Genomic DNA, 14,436 nt, shown 5'->3' on the forward strand with positions numbered 1-14,436 from the left:
GCTCGTCTGCCGACAGCACAGCACACATTATGGTGCAATCAAGCTCAACTCGGTAAAAATGTATATTGGGCGATGGTAAATTTTAACCCTATCATGATGCGTTCAAATGTAAATTTGTAAAATGTAGTTTTTGGCGAGAATCTTGAATAAATCCAGTTGTTTGAAGGAAATGTTTTCACAGCAACATAAAATAGATATTAGAGAGAGAATTATGACCTGTTTAACTTCCTAACACTAGCTCTAAGCTGCTTATAAATTATAATTAGAACTACTAATGTCATGATTTTTTTTAATCAAAGCAAATATTTAAATAAAAATACAATCATTTATTTCCTAATCATTTAAATTGGGTGTTTTTTTGCAAATAACTATAGATGACAAAAATAAAGTAAAAGGATAACATTTAGAATTGTTGACGATTGAATGTAGCACAACATGGAAGTAAAAGCAGCGCTCTGTTGATTTAAATGTGAAACTGCAATAACTATATAGTGTCCCTAAAATCTAGGAATAATCGTGATCTCAATATTGATCAAAAATAATTGTGATTATCATTTTGGCCATAATCGTGCAGCCCTATTTTGTACTAACTGGAAGAAAATCTAACAAGAGCTTTTATGTATGGTTATGCGCTTGTGACAAATAAACTGGTACAGTGCCTTATTAATAAATGTTTACTGAGAAATCCCCTCGTCTCGTGTCCCCTCACACGGTGCTCAAAGGTCAAAGACAGCTAAAGAACAGCAACTATGAAGATGGTAGACTTGACCACATTTCTAACATTTACTGTTTAAAATGTCATATGGGTTTTAAAATGGGACATGACAAAAGGCAGCCACTGTATTGTCACTTGGAAGTTGAAGAAATTTGAAGGTATTTTCATGACTGTCCTCTCCGTCGCTTTCTTTGAAATCCAATTCTCTGTTTAAATAGTTGTGGCTTCTCTCTTTCTTTACATGACAGTAAAGTAGTTTCCAAGAATCTAAGTCTCGTGTGATAATTAAGTATTTAAGTATCAATGAACAGCATTCATCCACTCACCCCCTATCTATGGCACACAACAAGAAGAAAATAAGAAAGTGAGAAAGAATAGTGTGACGGTAAAACATGTTAGAATTCAAAATTAATTAAAAAACAAGAATACCAAACCATGATATTATTTACAAATCACGACAAAAACGCAACTGAAACTTATAAAGGTCTGCCCGACAAACGTTTCTAAAAATCATGTTCAACTTCTAAAATGAATCAGAGATTCTGCTGATGCATAATGAGACCAAAAGCAAATGATCAGTTCAGGGGAAGTTTCGAAAAGTTTTGTAATAAGCTGTGACCTAAGACATTGCGTCTCATATGTTCTCAGAAGTCAAATTATAATCACATTTTATCTTTACTTTAGAACAATCAAAACAACTTTAAGTACTCTGTAATGTAAGGCAAGGCTGAATAGCAGAAACAGTTTGACCACTGAAACAAAAGCACAGTTATAATCAGTAAAAGTAAGATTAAATACAATGTGCATAAATGCACCACTGACCCCTATATTTAGCTGTGCTGTAAACCAGTAAGCATCTACTATACCTGTTTCCAGTTCAGCATCTAAAAAACAGTAAGGCTCTCATCACGTCCACTGCAGGAAGTGGTGATTTCAAATCAAAGGTTCCTTCCTAGTTCTGATCCTACTAAGGACGCTAAACCACAAACCAGCAAAGCTAACTTGAAAACCCACTATTTACACATTCTGACTTTCAGGGATACCCCCTTCACAACGGCCTCTAACTACAGGAAAGAGACCTCAGAGCAGTTTTAAGAAACATGCGACCGACCGGTGCGGCCTGCCCATTGTCACGGAGAACAATGCCGGTGCAAAATGCACCTAAAAAAGACAGCGTATACCTCAGGAAGTACTCTGCCACATCACGTCCTGTTCCACGCGATGACGAAGTACGCATGGCAACGGATGAAGAAGAGTTGAACTTTCTTACAAACTTTGAGCAGAAGATTATGTTCTTCACACTCATTGCACTAAAGCAGCAGGGGGCTAAAACGGACAAACTGATCTGGTCTGGTTTCTATATCAGTTAATACTTTGAGTTTTTCATTTAATGCCGGGCTTCTTTACTTGAGCCTGTGAAAATGTGTTCCCACACGGTAGATTGCCAACTTGCACCTCGTGCCTGGCAGCCAGCTAAGGACCAACCAAATTATTTTGTAGGCATTATGAAAATGGATAAAACATAGGATGCTTTGTTATATCTCCCTTGTTCGAAGGTATATCTTGTTCCTGCAGACTTTATTGTACCTTCACAAATACAAATAGATCTTTTGTGCTGCTGTTGCTACCTGGCCTGTTGAGGCGAACAATGCCAAAGTAACATTGGAAATTATGTTGCTTCTTGACCATTCTGAAGGTCACTTGAAAACCAGTTCAGCCGGGCTATTGCGTCTCCGTCTGCGAGGCTGAAACTAAACGCTCGGGAGCTTTCTGGAACATTTGTTTTTAGGGGCGACGGTGCGATTGTTCGCGGGGTGTTCAGTTATAAAGAAATAAAACAAGACATGGATAATTGATAGCCTGCAGCCAATCAGGGAGTGAATATTCCTTTTATCCAAAGGTATAACGCTTAAATAAACCATGAGCCAGGAAACCCATTTACCATCTATCATGTCTCTAGTATGTCTGGAGGAGCCTATGCCACAGATACATTAGTCTAGCTTCTACAAGTTGACATTTGTAGGCATTAACCTCCACGTCTCATCAAAATGTACTGTATCAGCAGGGCTGGCTCTAGCCCTTTTGGTGCAAATAAGTGTGGCTGGGCAGTTAAGTTAGTTTGAGAAAGGGGTGAAAAGTGTATTTCTTTCCACTGGCATTTATTATTAATCCTATTTTTTATTAGAGGGCGACCAGTGCCCCCCAGAAGGTTGTGCCTATAGGCGACCGCCTATATGTCTGGCCCTGTGTATCAGCCTTATATATACCACCACACCAAACCCCTCTGCTCCTCAGCAGAAGCAGGGCCTGTTGTCCCCCTTCATGGCATTGATACTAACAACATGAAGCTGGACTATCCATGACATGATTCCTTTGGTCATCTCGCAGCTGAGAATATTACAAAAACAGTATGTGACTGTAAACATCCCATTGGTGGAAACGTGCAGGCCTCAGCTAAAAATTACCCTTACGAAAAGGACTATAGGTCACATATGATAGGAATTATATTTTAAAAAGATAAATAACACTTTACATAAAAAAGGCACTACTGATTATAGTGTAGCTGCTCAAAAAGAGCATTTTCAAATCTGCATCTTTCATTTTATTAAATATGCAAGGTGATGGTTGAAAGGCTAGAGACAGACAGTAGAGTGCATCCTTTTGCTGATGCCTGCATGCGACCAGTCATGACTTCTCCATCACACTGCTGCCTGCCTACTATATAGTAGGATATGCTGAGGCCCCTAAAAAGCCATTTACCATCCATCGTGTCTCTACGATGTCGGGAGGAGCCTATACCAAAGATACATTAGTCTACAAGTTGACATTTGTAGGCATTAACCTGCTTTTCCCAACTCCACGCCTCTTCAAAATGTACTGTATCAGACCCCGTCTTTCCCATCACCCTCCTCAGCAGAAGCAGGGCCTGTTGTCCCCCCTCATGGCATTGTTACTAACAACATGAAGCTGGACTTTCCATGACATGATTCCTTCAGTCATCTTGCAGCTGAGAAATATTACAAAAACAGTATGTGACTGTAAACATCCCATGGGTGGAAACGTGCAGGCCTTAGCTAAAACTGACTGCTACGAAAAGGACTATAAGTCACATAGTGGGAATGATAGGAATTACAATTTTTAAAAAAGGTACTAGGGCTGCACAATGAATTGAATATTGATCGCGATCACAATTTTGGCTTCCCACAATTAAATGAACATGATCACCTGAGATATTGACATTTAAAATGCACGTTCTGCTCATAGAAAACGCTGCAGCATATCAAATCAAGCGCTTTCTAAACTAACAGCTACCCACCAGCCAGTGATGGAGACGTTTTGGCTTCACTTTTGGGTATAGATATTATCTATACAATCAATGTGTTTATGATTAAATTGAGAGCATAACATTGTTTATCTAGCTCTTATTGTTGCTAATTCTGTTCTCAAAGTGCACCAGAATGAAGCATGCAACTTTAAAATGTAGCTAAAAAAGGGGTAGGGTGAACATTCCTGAATTTTTTCATATTGCAATAAATATAGCAGAAAAAAATATGCAATGTCAGTTTTTTCCAACATCGTGCAGGCCTAATTTGTACCTTAGCAGGAATGTAGCACAGCATGGAAGTGAAAATAGTGCTCCATTTATTTTAATGTGAATGTGCAATAAAAATATGTTGTCATGAATAATCCTGATAAATAATCGTGATATTAATGTTGATCATAATAATCGTGATTATCATTTAGGCCATAATTGTGCAGCCCTATAAAAGGCACTACTTATTATGGTGTAGCTGCTTAAAAAATGAGCATTTTCAAATCTGCATCTAAATTTTATGAGCTTTTTTTTTTTATTAAATATGCAAGGTGCTTGTTGAGACAGAAATTAGAGTGCATCCTTTCTTGCTGATGCTGCTTGCATGCAACCAGGCATGACTTCTCTATCACACTGCTGCCTCTAGCCTACTATATAGTAGGATATGCTGAGGCCCTACAAAAGCCATGGCTCTTCTTTGCGCAAAAGCAATGTCAAGTCATCCCCAACACGACTGAACCTGAATCTGCATCCAGATGCAGGAAAAAACAGCGCGTACATCATGCATCATCATCCCTGCATACTTTTGGCTGGGGGGGGGGGGGGGACAGATAAACACATGGAACACGTCGTACATTTCAGATACACGATAACAGAAATTAGGCTATATGAAGATTATTGAATGTGTGCTATTAGGCCAGGCTGGATTCAGCTGCACAGCACAGTGCTGTGTGAACTAAATATGTCCACCTATAGAGAAAGAGGTCACACTAATAAAAGGGAGCATTTTTGGGGAATCTTCTACAAAAATAATGAAGGCAAAGCATGAATATTACGTTGGAGTCATCTGCACCTGAATGCATCGCGACATGATGTGCTCAGCTCTCTGACACTCAGCGACAGGGCGCCTCGCTTTGCAGCCGATATTGAGCCTATATGAGGCGGACATAGATAGCGGACAAGGCTTCATGACTCCGCAGTTTGACTAGACTGCTGTGTATATAGCAGGGGGGCTGGGACATATATATATATATTTAGAAAAGCTCGTTACCTCCAGAGTGCGGATTTCTTGCTGCGTGAGGTCGTTGGACGCGGCGCATTTGGTCCTTAGCCCCTGTAAACTGGAGATGGAGATTTCAATCATGTTCTGGATGAGTTCGCATTGATGGAGTGCGGCCATCGCTGCGCCACCGCCACCACCGCTATCCCTCTCCGGCTGCTCATCACTCTCGACCATCTTCCCACCTTTAGCAGACACACTATCCATTCCTCAGCATCGGGCACGGCTGTGAAGGGGCTGGAGTCAAACTGTTCAGCTCAAATAAAGACACATGCAGCAGCAGCAGTCCAGCAGCGACCCTATTGTGGAAGTTAGCTGACAGTGAATGTCCCCCCAGCAGCTCCCAAACAGGACAACTAGGGATGCTAAAAGAAATGTTTTTTTTGTTTCAAAACGATATGCTCGACGGTAACCCGACTGGTGAAGCGGGTCCGAAGTCCAGCAGCGCTCGAGTAGTGTTTTGGGTCCGTGTAGGTTACCGACGACAGGCTACTCTCTCTTCTCTTCCACCGCCACCGACAGCTCCGGCAGACAGAGGCTCTCACCGTCTGTCAGCTGTTGGGAACATCACTGGGCGCAGTGCAGTCTGGGAAGTGAAGTCACACACTAGGCTTTACAGAAACTGCACTCAACGCTATAGCCCCTATACACGCTCTCGTGCGCGTGCTCACACGCATACAAATGAAGCAAAAAGAACAGTGATTGTTGTGTACAATTATTTTTTCAAGGAAATGTTCATTTGAATTATTACAGGAAAGTGTTTAGTACCAGTATATGTACAAAGCAGCGGGAAAAGCACACACAGGTGTAATTAATATCATTCATTATGGATGCATTCTGCAGCCATAGGTGCTGGTGTATGGAGGACGGAACCTGCCAAAATAAAAAAATAATAAATTAATAAATAAATAAATACAATTATTACAATTAATTCAAAGATAAATTAAAAAAGCAAATAAAACAGAAATGTCAATTTATGTCACATTTTATCAATTCATTAATGCCTACATGTATTTTTAATATTACTTTTGGTACATTAAATGACATTTATTTACTTATACATTTATCGAGTCATTAATTTTTGTATTCATTTTTTTGTTTTTGGCAGGTTCCGTCCTCCATACTGGTATTGTTCATGCTGGCTCACTGTCACACTATCATGGCTTATAGGACACGGGGACACTTGAATAGAACAGAGCCATTGTTATTGTTATCAGTAACACCTGTGGTTTTCCTACAGTGACAAGTAAAAATATCTGCTTTGAAAAAGGCCTATTATGCATGCTGCACACGGATGGCTTATTAGGATGCTTAAAGGTACAGCGGCATTTAGCGGTGTGGTTGCAGTTTGCAACCAACTGGGTACCCCTCCGCTCACTCCTCCCTTTCCAAGACTGAACGTAATGTAACATGAGCCACCGAGTGCAAAACTGTGGTAACGCCATTCGCCTCGCTCGGAGGCCATCCTTACCATAATCACACTTTAGGAGCAGGTGGAGGTGGCTGGCGGTACCACGTTTTTGCACTCTGCGGCTCACGTCATCGCAGTTTCACAAGCGTGTCGGAGAACTACGGTGGGCTTCAGGTAATGTAAAAACGTTGAAGGCTCTCTAGAGCCAGTGTTTGGGTTGTCCGTCCTGTGCAACAGGGAGAGGACCCGCTCCCTATAGATATGAAGGGCTCATTCCAACACACAGTTACACACTGGTCCTTTAAATGTAATAGCCACCATTGATATATTAATTTCACCTGTGCTTTTCCAGCTGTAACAAGTCAAAATGGAAAAGGCCAATTTCGTGACAACAAAGCAGATAAAAAGGTAAAATGAAGTAATATGCTAGGATCTGCATTACAGCGGTGCTGGGAGGAACTCTGGGATCCAGAATACTCCTCTTTCTCTTACACTGGTACAGCACAATTGCACAGTATAGTGTGGAGAGGCAGGACTGGCAATGCCAGAGTAGCTTTGGGCCTCCAAGAATAATGACCACCTTTCACCTCACTCACAGCGCCATGCACTGCCACTGTATTCTCTGTGTCGAGCTAAAGAGATGCACCACAAGGCCTACAGCAATAATAGAGAGTTTTTAGCAATATGATTAACATGCCGCAGGTTTGTCGTGCATTTTATCAAAGGTACAATCTGTGATCAGTGTACTGTACAGCCCCCTTCCCATTACGCCAGTCCAAGCCCACATAGTTGACATTCCACTTGCATGTGGTTGAGTGTGCATGGTGTGCATTCAAATGCAGACTGTGCACTTTCCACAGTGATGTGATGTTTGGTGTGGAATGGGTACTATCCACCTATAGAGCTCTGGGCCTTTAATACCACATGTTTTAGTTGGTTGTTTGGTGCATATAATCTCACCCCTCAGAAGTCTGAAGAGGTACTACAAAATGAGGTGGTCAAATTAAAACCGATCACTTAATCCTCCCACTCGTGCTCTTATTATTTCCTCACCAAATGCAATGCAGCCAGAGCAAGAACATGGAGCCAAAAATGAAGAAATAACAGTAATCTTGATAGTGATGGAACTTACTGCAACTTCAAGGGCGAGTTGCATCGTTTGTCCACATATGAAGACAGTGCATATCATTATGTATGTATGTGGGTGGGAGGAGGGTGCAGGTTTCCACAACCATGAAGCAACAGCACACATGGCTCATTGCTGCAACGAGGGTGCGATGTTCCTTCCTTTAATATACCCTGATTATACAATGGAATGTGAGTCACTTCTCATGGAGCCCTGTACGTGTTCCTCCTCTCCATCTGTCTATCTGTCTCCTCTCGTCTTCTGATTGCATTGGAAATTGGACTGTATCTTACACTGGCCAGACATGCACCAGTCCATATAGTAGCAGCAGCAGCCTTGCAAGGTAACATATAGAGATCAGGGCGGAAACCAAAGACAGGAAGTAGTAACCTTGGTATACCACAGAGTCAACCTCACACAATGTAAATACCATTGAAATGTGACACTGATTCGACATGAAACTAAATCTGTCTGACACCATTGCAACGATGGAATGAAACAGACACAGAAACTTCTAAACTATTTGTTGTTGTGGGTCCAGTACTACTTTGTAAATTCAGTCGTGCTGTAATAACAGCACAGATTTGGTAGAGACATGCCAGAACAACGCTGCCAATATCAGCTCTACAGTAAGTGGCAAAAGTGGGATCAGGGTAAAGGAAGGCTTTAAAGATATTTGATATTGGTTGTATACAGTATGTTCACAATACTACATATAGGCATAGAGCTATGTCTGTTATCAAGTAAATCCTTGCAATTTAAAGGAAACATTCATTTAAACCTCATACCATATTTCTGGCTTATCGTCTATTGCAGTGGTTCCCAGCCTATTTGTAAGAAAAGCCCCCCCCCATATATTTTCTGACGTCATCACCCTAAAAAAAATTAAAAATCCTCAAACAACAAATAATCAGTGTATTAAATGTCTTTTTTTAATCAATCAACTCTCTTTATTGACCATAACTCGTCAGTGAGTGAGCAGTTTTTTGACTGCAGTGAAAATTTTGTTTTTGAAAGGCTAACCGCCAACAACTATGGATTGAAGCAGAATATTTTGTGAGATAAAAACATGTGAATTTTTGGAAATTACTTCATCTATCTTTTTTCAATACATGTTGACTTTTGGACTTTATTGGAAATGTTTCGATCACAGGAGTCGAGTCACAGGAAACCGTTCTACGTAGCTACAACTGGAATCTAATTCTCCAAATAGTACAATACTAATAATATTAGTGTAGCCTGATCTTTTATCTGCAACTGTGCACAAATACTGGGTTTAAACAGAATGTGGTCTACTAAGTAGCAAAAAAATACGTCTTTTTAAATAGTTTTCTATACGGATTTTGTATTAATTATCCAGTAATTGTGTTATTATGATTTTAGTTATACATGTGCAAATCTAATTTTGACAACCTCAGAGCAGACAAAACCTGGCGCACCCCCTGTGATTTTTGGCGTGCCCCTAAAGGGGGGATGGACCTCAGGTTGGGAACCACTGGCCTATTGCATAATTGCAATAATAACTGCAGTGAACAAGTGATTATCTTTGTGACTACTTAATCATTCACTTGACAGATCACAGAAGCATCTCTGATGAAAAACAGTTCAGTGCCTCACCGTCCACTTTGTGTTCCCTCTTTTAGCTCCAAGAGTTAATTTTCATCTTGATACTTACTGACCTTTGTTCAGTAATAAATTATGTGCAGGAAACAAAAAGTACCTGCAATATACATATAAAAAATTTGCATGAGCAACGTTCAGATAGGCACTTGACAGCTTGCTGCCACGACTCACCCAGCTGAGGAGGATAACATGATCCTTTCCCAGCCTGACGGTCCCTTAAGCCGTTTAAACTGTCGTACTATTGGACAGCCGAGACACCACGCGTAGCACGGAGCTCACGGCTTCAGATTAAATTAGACTGTGGACTGTCTGATTCCATCTTCTTTGCTGGCCAGGATTTCCACGAGCCAGCCCTTCAGGTCTGGAGCCTTTGCCCTATACAGTCTGCAAAAAAAACATGTTGGCTCTTGTTGCAACATTTGATACAGAATTTTGATGCATGTATAATCATTGCATTATTCAAATAAACATGGAAATTAGAAATGTGTGTACCTTGGTCTATATGTGAATGCAATGTGACATTTCCAGGGTGCACATTTATTAAATAATGTGCAGTGCAAAATTTATTTTTGATTATACACTAATGAAAACATAGTTACACACTGTTTTATTAATGCTCTAAATAGCATATATTGATATTGTTATCATAACTGAAAGGGAAATATCTGTACGTTTCAATGTATTGAAACATGCAAGTGGATACAATGAATGATGAGAAGTCTTAACTATGACACGGTGTGCATGAAGAGTACAAAGTTACTTTCAACATTAAGAAGCTATATAATGTATACATACATATACTGTATATATGTATGTATACATACATACATATATACATATACTGTATATGTACTGTATATATTTAGATTCTTAATGTTGACACTAACTTTGTACTTTTTACTATAATTTTTTTGACTCACAAGATACATTTTAGGAGCATTGCTAAGACCATTTCTGGTGCCCTTTTTATACCCTCACCCACCGACTAAATGTAGTTTGTCTGTGTCAATGTTCCCACTTCTCACATGTCATAAGGGCAGCAGTCACTGGTTGAGCAAGGTCCCAATTTAATATGTCATGCAGCCACTCTATAGAGCTATATAGCAATTCAGGGGGAAGCCTTTAGCCGTCTGCAGTGAATACAAGTTTGTTCTGACAAGACATGTTTGCTTTCTGCTGGGTTATCATGACTAGAGCAGAAATTAAGCTTTAAATGTCAACTGGTGTTTTGGTGTGGAATGAAATTTGTGTTGTTGTTTAATCATAGCATTCAAGAGAGCACCATCATACTGGTATCACAGTATGCTGGTATCATCATGTATAATCACTTTGTTTTGTTACTTTTCTGCACATCTTAAAGGAACAGTGTGTAACATTTCGTTGGATCTATTAGCAGAAATGGAATATAATTTTCATAACTATGTTTTCATGAATGTATAATTGGCTGAAACTAAGTAATTATTGTGTTTTTGTTAGCTTAGAATGAGCCCTCCATATCTACATAGGGAGCAGGTCCGCCATGTAGCCCAGAACGGAAAAACCAAACACTGTCTCTAGAGAGAGAATTTCCCATTTTTACGTAACCTGAAGGCCACCGTAGTTCTCTGACACGCTTGTGAATCTGCAGTAACGTGAGGTGCAGACTGCAAAACCATGGTACCGCCAGCCGCCGCCTGACTTCCGCTCCTCTTAAAGTAGTGTTATTATGGTAAAGATGGCCTCTGAGCGAGGAAAACAGCGTTACCACGGTTTTGCAGTCGGCAGCTCACGTTACCGCAGTCTTGGAAAGGGAGGGGTGAGCGGAGGGGTACTCAATTGGTTGCAATCTGCAACCACACTAAATCCTACACACTGCACCTTTAACTGCACATCTTAAACCATAAATCTTTGTCCTTTTGACCAATATGAGTTTTTTTAATTAGACAGTAACTATTCATTATTCATCTTACATTTTCATTGAATTAATTATTTTCCTATTGGGTTTGCTGTGTGAACACATACAGAAACTCATTACATACACGTTTTTTAAATCCAAGATGCTGTGGAGCTCTCATTTCGAAAGGTCTTTATTTCATTTTATTCCCTTTTTAAACCCTTTTGAAAACCCAGATTACAGAAGTATATCTATTGCCCATTTGATATTATTACATTAATCTGAAAACAGGAAGTAGGACAGAGCAGGCTTCCTATGAACTTCAGCTGAACTATCCAGCCTACAGAGTAGCTAAGTGAGTTTTATTTTTCCTTTAAGGGACAGGGCACTCTTTTAACCTTTGCTATTTTTACTGCATACATACAGCTTGACAGTAGAGATGGAGGCAGCACAGAAAATAAAAAAGCACTGGTGGGCTTCAGTCCTTTACCAGCACAAGCCATACTGCAGCCTTATACTATTTGACTCCACTAGATCATAGCCTATTTTAAAGCAAAAACCAGAAGTAGACATTGCTGAAGATCTTCAAATCAAAAGCACATGATTGCCTTTGCACATTTAACATCCACCCCAGACATGATCAACTACATAAAATGTCCACCACCAGATACTGTTCTCTAGAACAGTGGTTCCCAAACTTTTTCACGTAAAGGATCTCTAAACAAGACACAAATTAGACCCCCATTTGATACGATTTTGTCACAGGGTCCCCTGTTTGATGGGATTTTTGCTTTTAGATGTTCTATTAAAGAAAGTTTATGAAACCCATGACAGAAATAATCATAAATTCTGTCATTGTGTTACCTATGGATGGAATTATAATGAAAATGAGTGATTCTCCTTTTTGCTGGGGACCCCCTGCAGCCCCCTCAAGGACCCCTTGGGGGTCCCAAACCCCACTTTGTATGTTCCGGTTGCTTCCACCACCATTCCCCGTGAAATAGAATATCAAGTCCAGGCAGAATAAAATTCAAACTTCAAAGTCAGTAAAGTGGCTGCTATCATACAGGAGGATATAAATCAATAAGCCCACACTGGGGACCAGTTGGATTATTCCTCTACAGGGGGAACACAAGGTAGATAAAAATAGATAGGACTCAAATGGCACCTAACAGTGAAATATGCATAGACGACACCATCTGCTGGACAACTCGGTACTGCGAGAACATTACTATTCAGCTTTCAAGACCTTCTTTAGTGCACTGTTTCCATTTGTTGTTGTTTTTTTCAAATTCTAGACAGATTAGAATCCAGAAAATGACTTTCGAATCCATTCGAAATTCTAAACAAGTTGATTTGAATTGGAAACCCAATCTATTATTAAAACATATTCAATAAAATGGAACATCTTTGTGTCACATTAACCTTCAGTGGACATTAAAAACTCCAACAGAACACATGTTGGGCTGATGGCTTTTATGGTTGGTTATATAAATATTACAGTGCTGTTACTGTTCGGTCAAATTCTAGCTCTTGAGCTGCCTGCATGTTCACTGAGTTGCAACCAAACAGTATAGGCGAGCTGCATGACCGACCTAAGTGACTCTGAATGTGATTGTTTGTGTCAGATGTGGCGGCCCCACCATCTCAGAAGCAGCTGCCCTCCAGGGATTTTCGGATGTTTAGGATTGACAATTGACTTCTGTGGGGGGAAACAAGTTGTCAATGAGTGTCAAAGAATGAGCGTACTTATCCAAGCATGAGCACAGCGCAACAGCTGGCCTGGTTTCAATGTGTGGCCTGGGATGCAGTTTTACTATCCCAGTCTGGCCCTGCATTGAGCTTAACTGTTTCATTAAGAACTGAACTTTATGTCTATCTAAATGTATTTTAAACGGATAATATATTAATAAGCCTTGCCTAGAGATTCTCTGGTACCCTACACCCCTTTACGAGGCACCAGGAAGTTCTATGTTGCAGTCCTATTGGTCACTCACAACTACAAAGTGGTAAAAGAAGTATTCAGATCCTTTACGCAAGTAAAAGTTATTTGATTATTAATATTGATCATGCATTAACGAGTAAGTTGCATTTTGCTGTTGTAGCTGCACGAGGTGGAGCTAGTTTTAACTACTTTATATACTGTTATGTTTAGTCCGGTGGTTCCAAACTTAAGGGTCGGGCCCCCTCGTGAGGGTCACAACATCTGTGGGCTCATCGGATGATTAATGGAATAGAAAAGAAGAAAATAAAGTTCTTCCACACAAATGTTCATTAAAAAAAAAAAAAAATAATAATCTCTAATCAGTTTTTTTTTGTGTGGAATAATTCTACCGATTTTGCTTTTTAACAATTATTTAAATTTAACCATCTGAGAACTTAAGAGATGACATGTCTCTTGGGTTGGATCAATTTAATTCAGTCCAAGTTCCATGGTGGAGAGGAGGTCGTGTTGCTTTGGCTCTATCTATTTGGCGTAGAGGAGAGGTTGTGTTGCTCTGGCTCTATCCGTTTTGGCATGGAGAGGAGGTTGTGTTGCTCTGGCTCTATCTGTCTGGCGACGCCGGGAAGCTGCTTCACATCCTCTTGGATCAACCTTCTCACATATGTTCACATTATATGTATCATTTTTTTTCATATGGATTGTCGATGTTGTATTTTCATTATGTTGTTACTCTGTACACACATCTATTGCAAAGTAGTCCATCCTGGAAGGGGGATCCTTCCTCTGTTGCTCTTCCTGAGGTTTCTTCATTTTTTCATAAGATTATTATTATTTTATGTTAAATCTTAATGTGAAAAGTAACAAGTAACTATAGCTGTCTGATAAATATATGGATTAAAAAGTACAATATTTCCCTCTGAAATGTACGGTAGTTGTAATGGTAACATCACGTACTTACACTTCCAGCAGACATGGAGCAACATTACATCCCACTGGAGTCGTGTTTCTAGCCATCTGGTGAATGTAAGTCCAATATTCACACTCCTTTTAGCTCTGTTTAGGTCTATCTGGATCTTGAGCTTGCTTTCTTAGATGTTTGAAGGCTAACTTTAGTTGCTAACTTTCTCCCCGTTGAGGCTCAGCTCTAACCA

The 14,436-nt window shown here is 40.0% G+C and overlaps 1 protein-coding gene across 4 annotated transcripts in view; it reads right to left on the bottom strand.

The window, feature by feature from the left end:
* ksr1a (kinase suppressor of ras 1a) overlaps positions 1-5,876 on the bottom strand; it is a 40,689-nt gene extending 34,813 nt beyond the window's left edge. For 2 of the 4 annotated variants that reach the window (XM_074612120.1, XM_074612119.1), the window contains exon 1: positions 5,299-5,876. In XM_074612120.1, the coding sequence (XP_074468221.1) occupies positions 5,299-5,514 (216 nt within the window). In that variant the 5' untranslated portion in view covers positions 5,515-5,876. Of the gene's footprint in view, positions 1-1,581; positions 1,858-5,298 lie in introns of those variants that run through there. The other 2 variants (XM_074612121.1, XM_074612122.1) reach the window with 2 other exon arrangements.
* Between the last annotated feature and the right edge of the window lie 8,560 nt (positions 5,877-14,436).

Source organism: Sebastes fasciatus, chromosome 16, assembly GCF_043250625.1.
Source record: "Sebastes fasciatus isolate fSebFas1 chromosome 16, fSebFas1.pri, whole genome shotgun sequence".
In the NCBI taxonomy this organism is placed as follows: Eukaryota; Metazoa; Chordata; class Actinopteri; order Perciformes; family Sebastidae; genus Sebastes; species Sebastes fasciatus.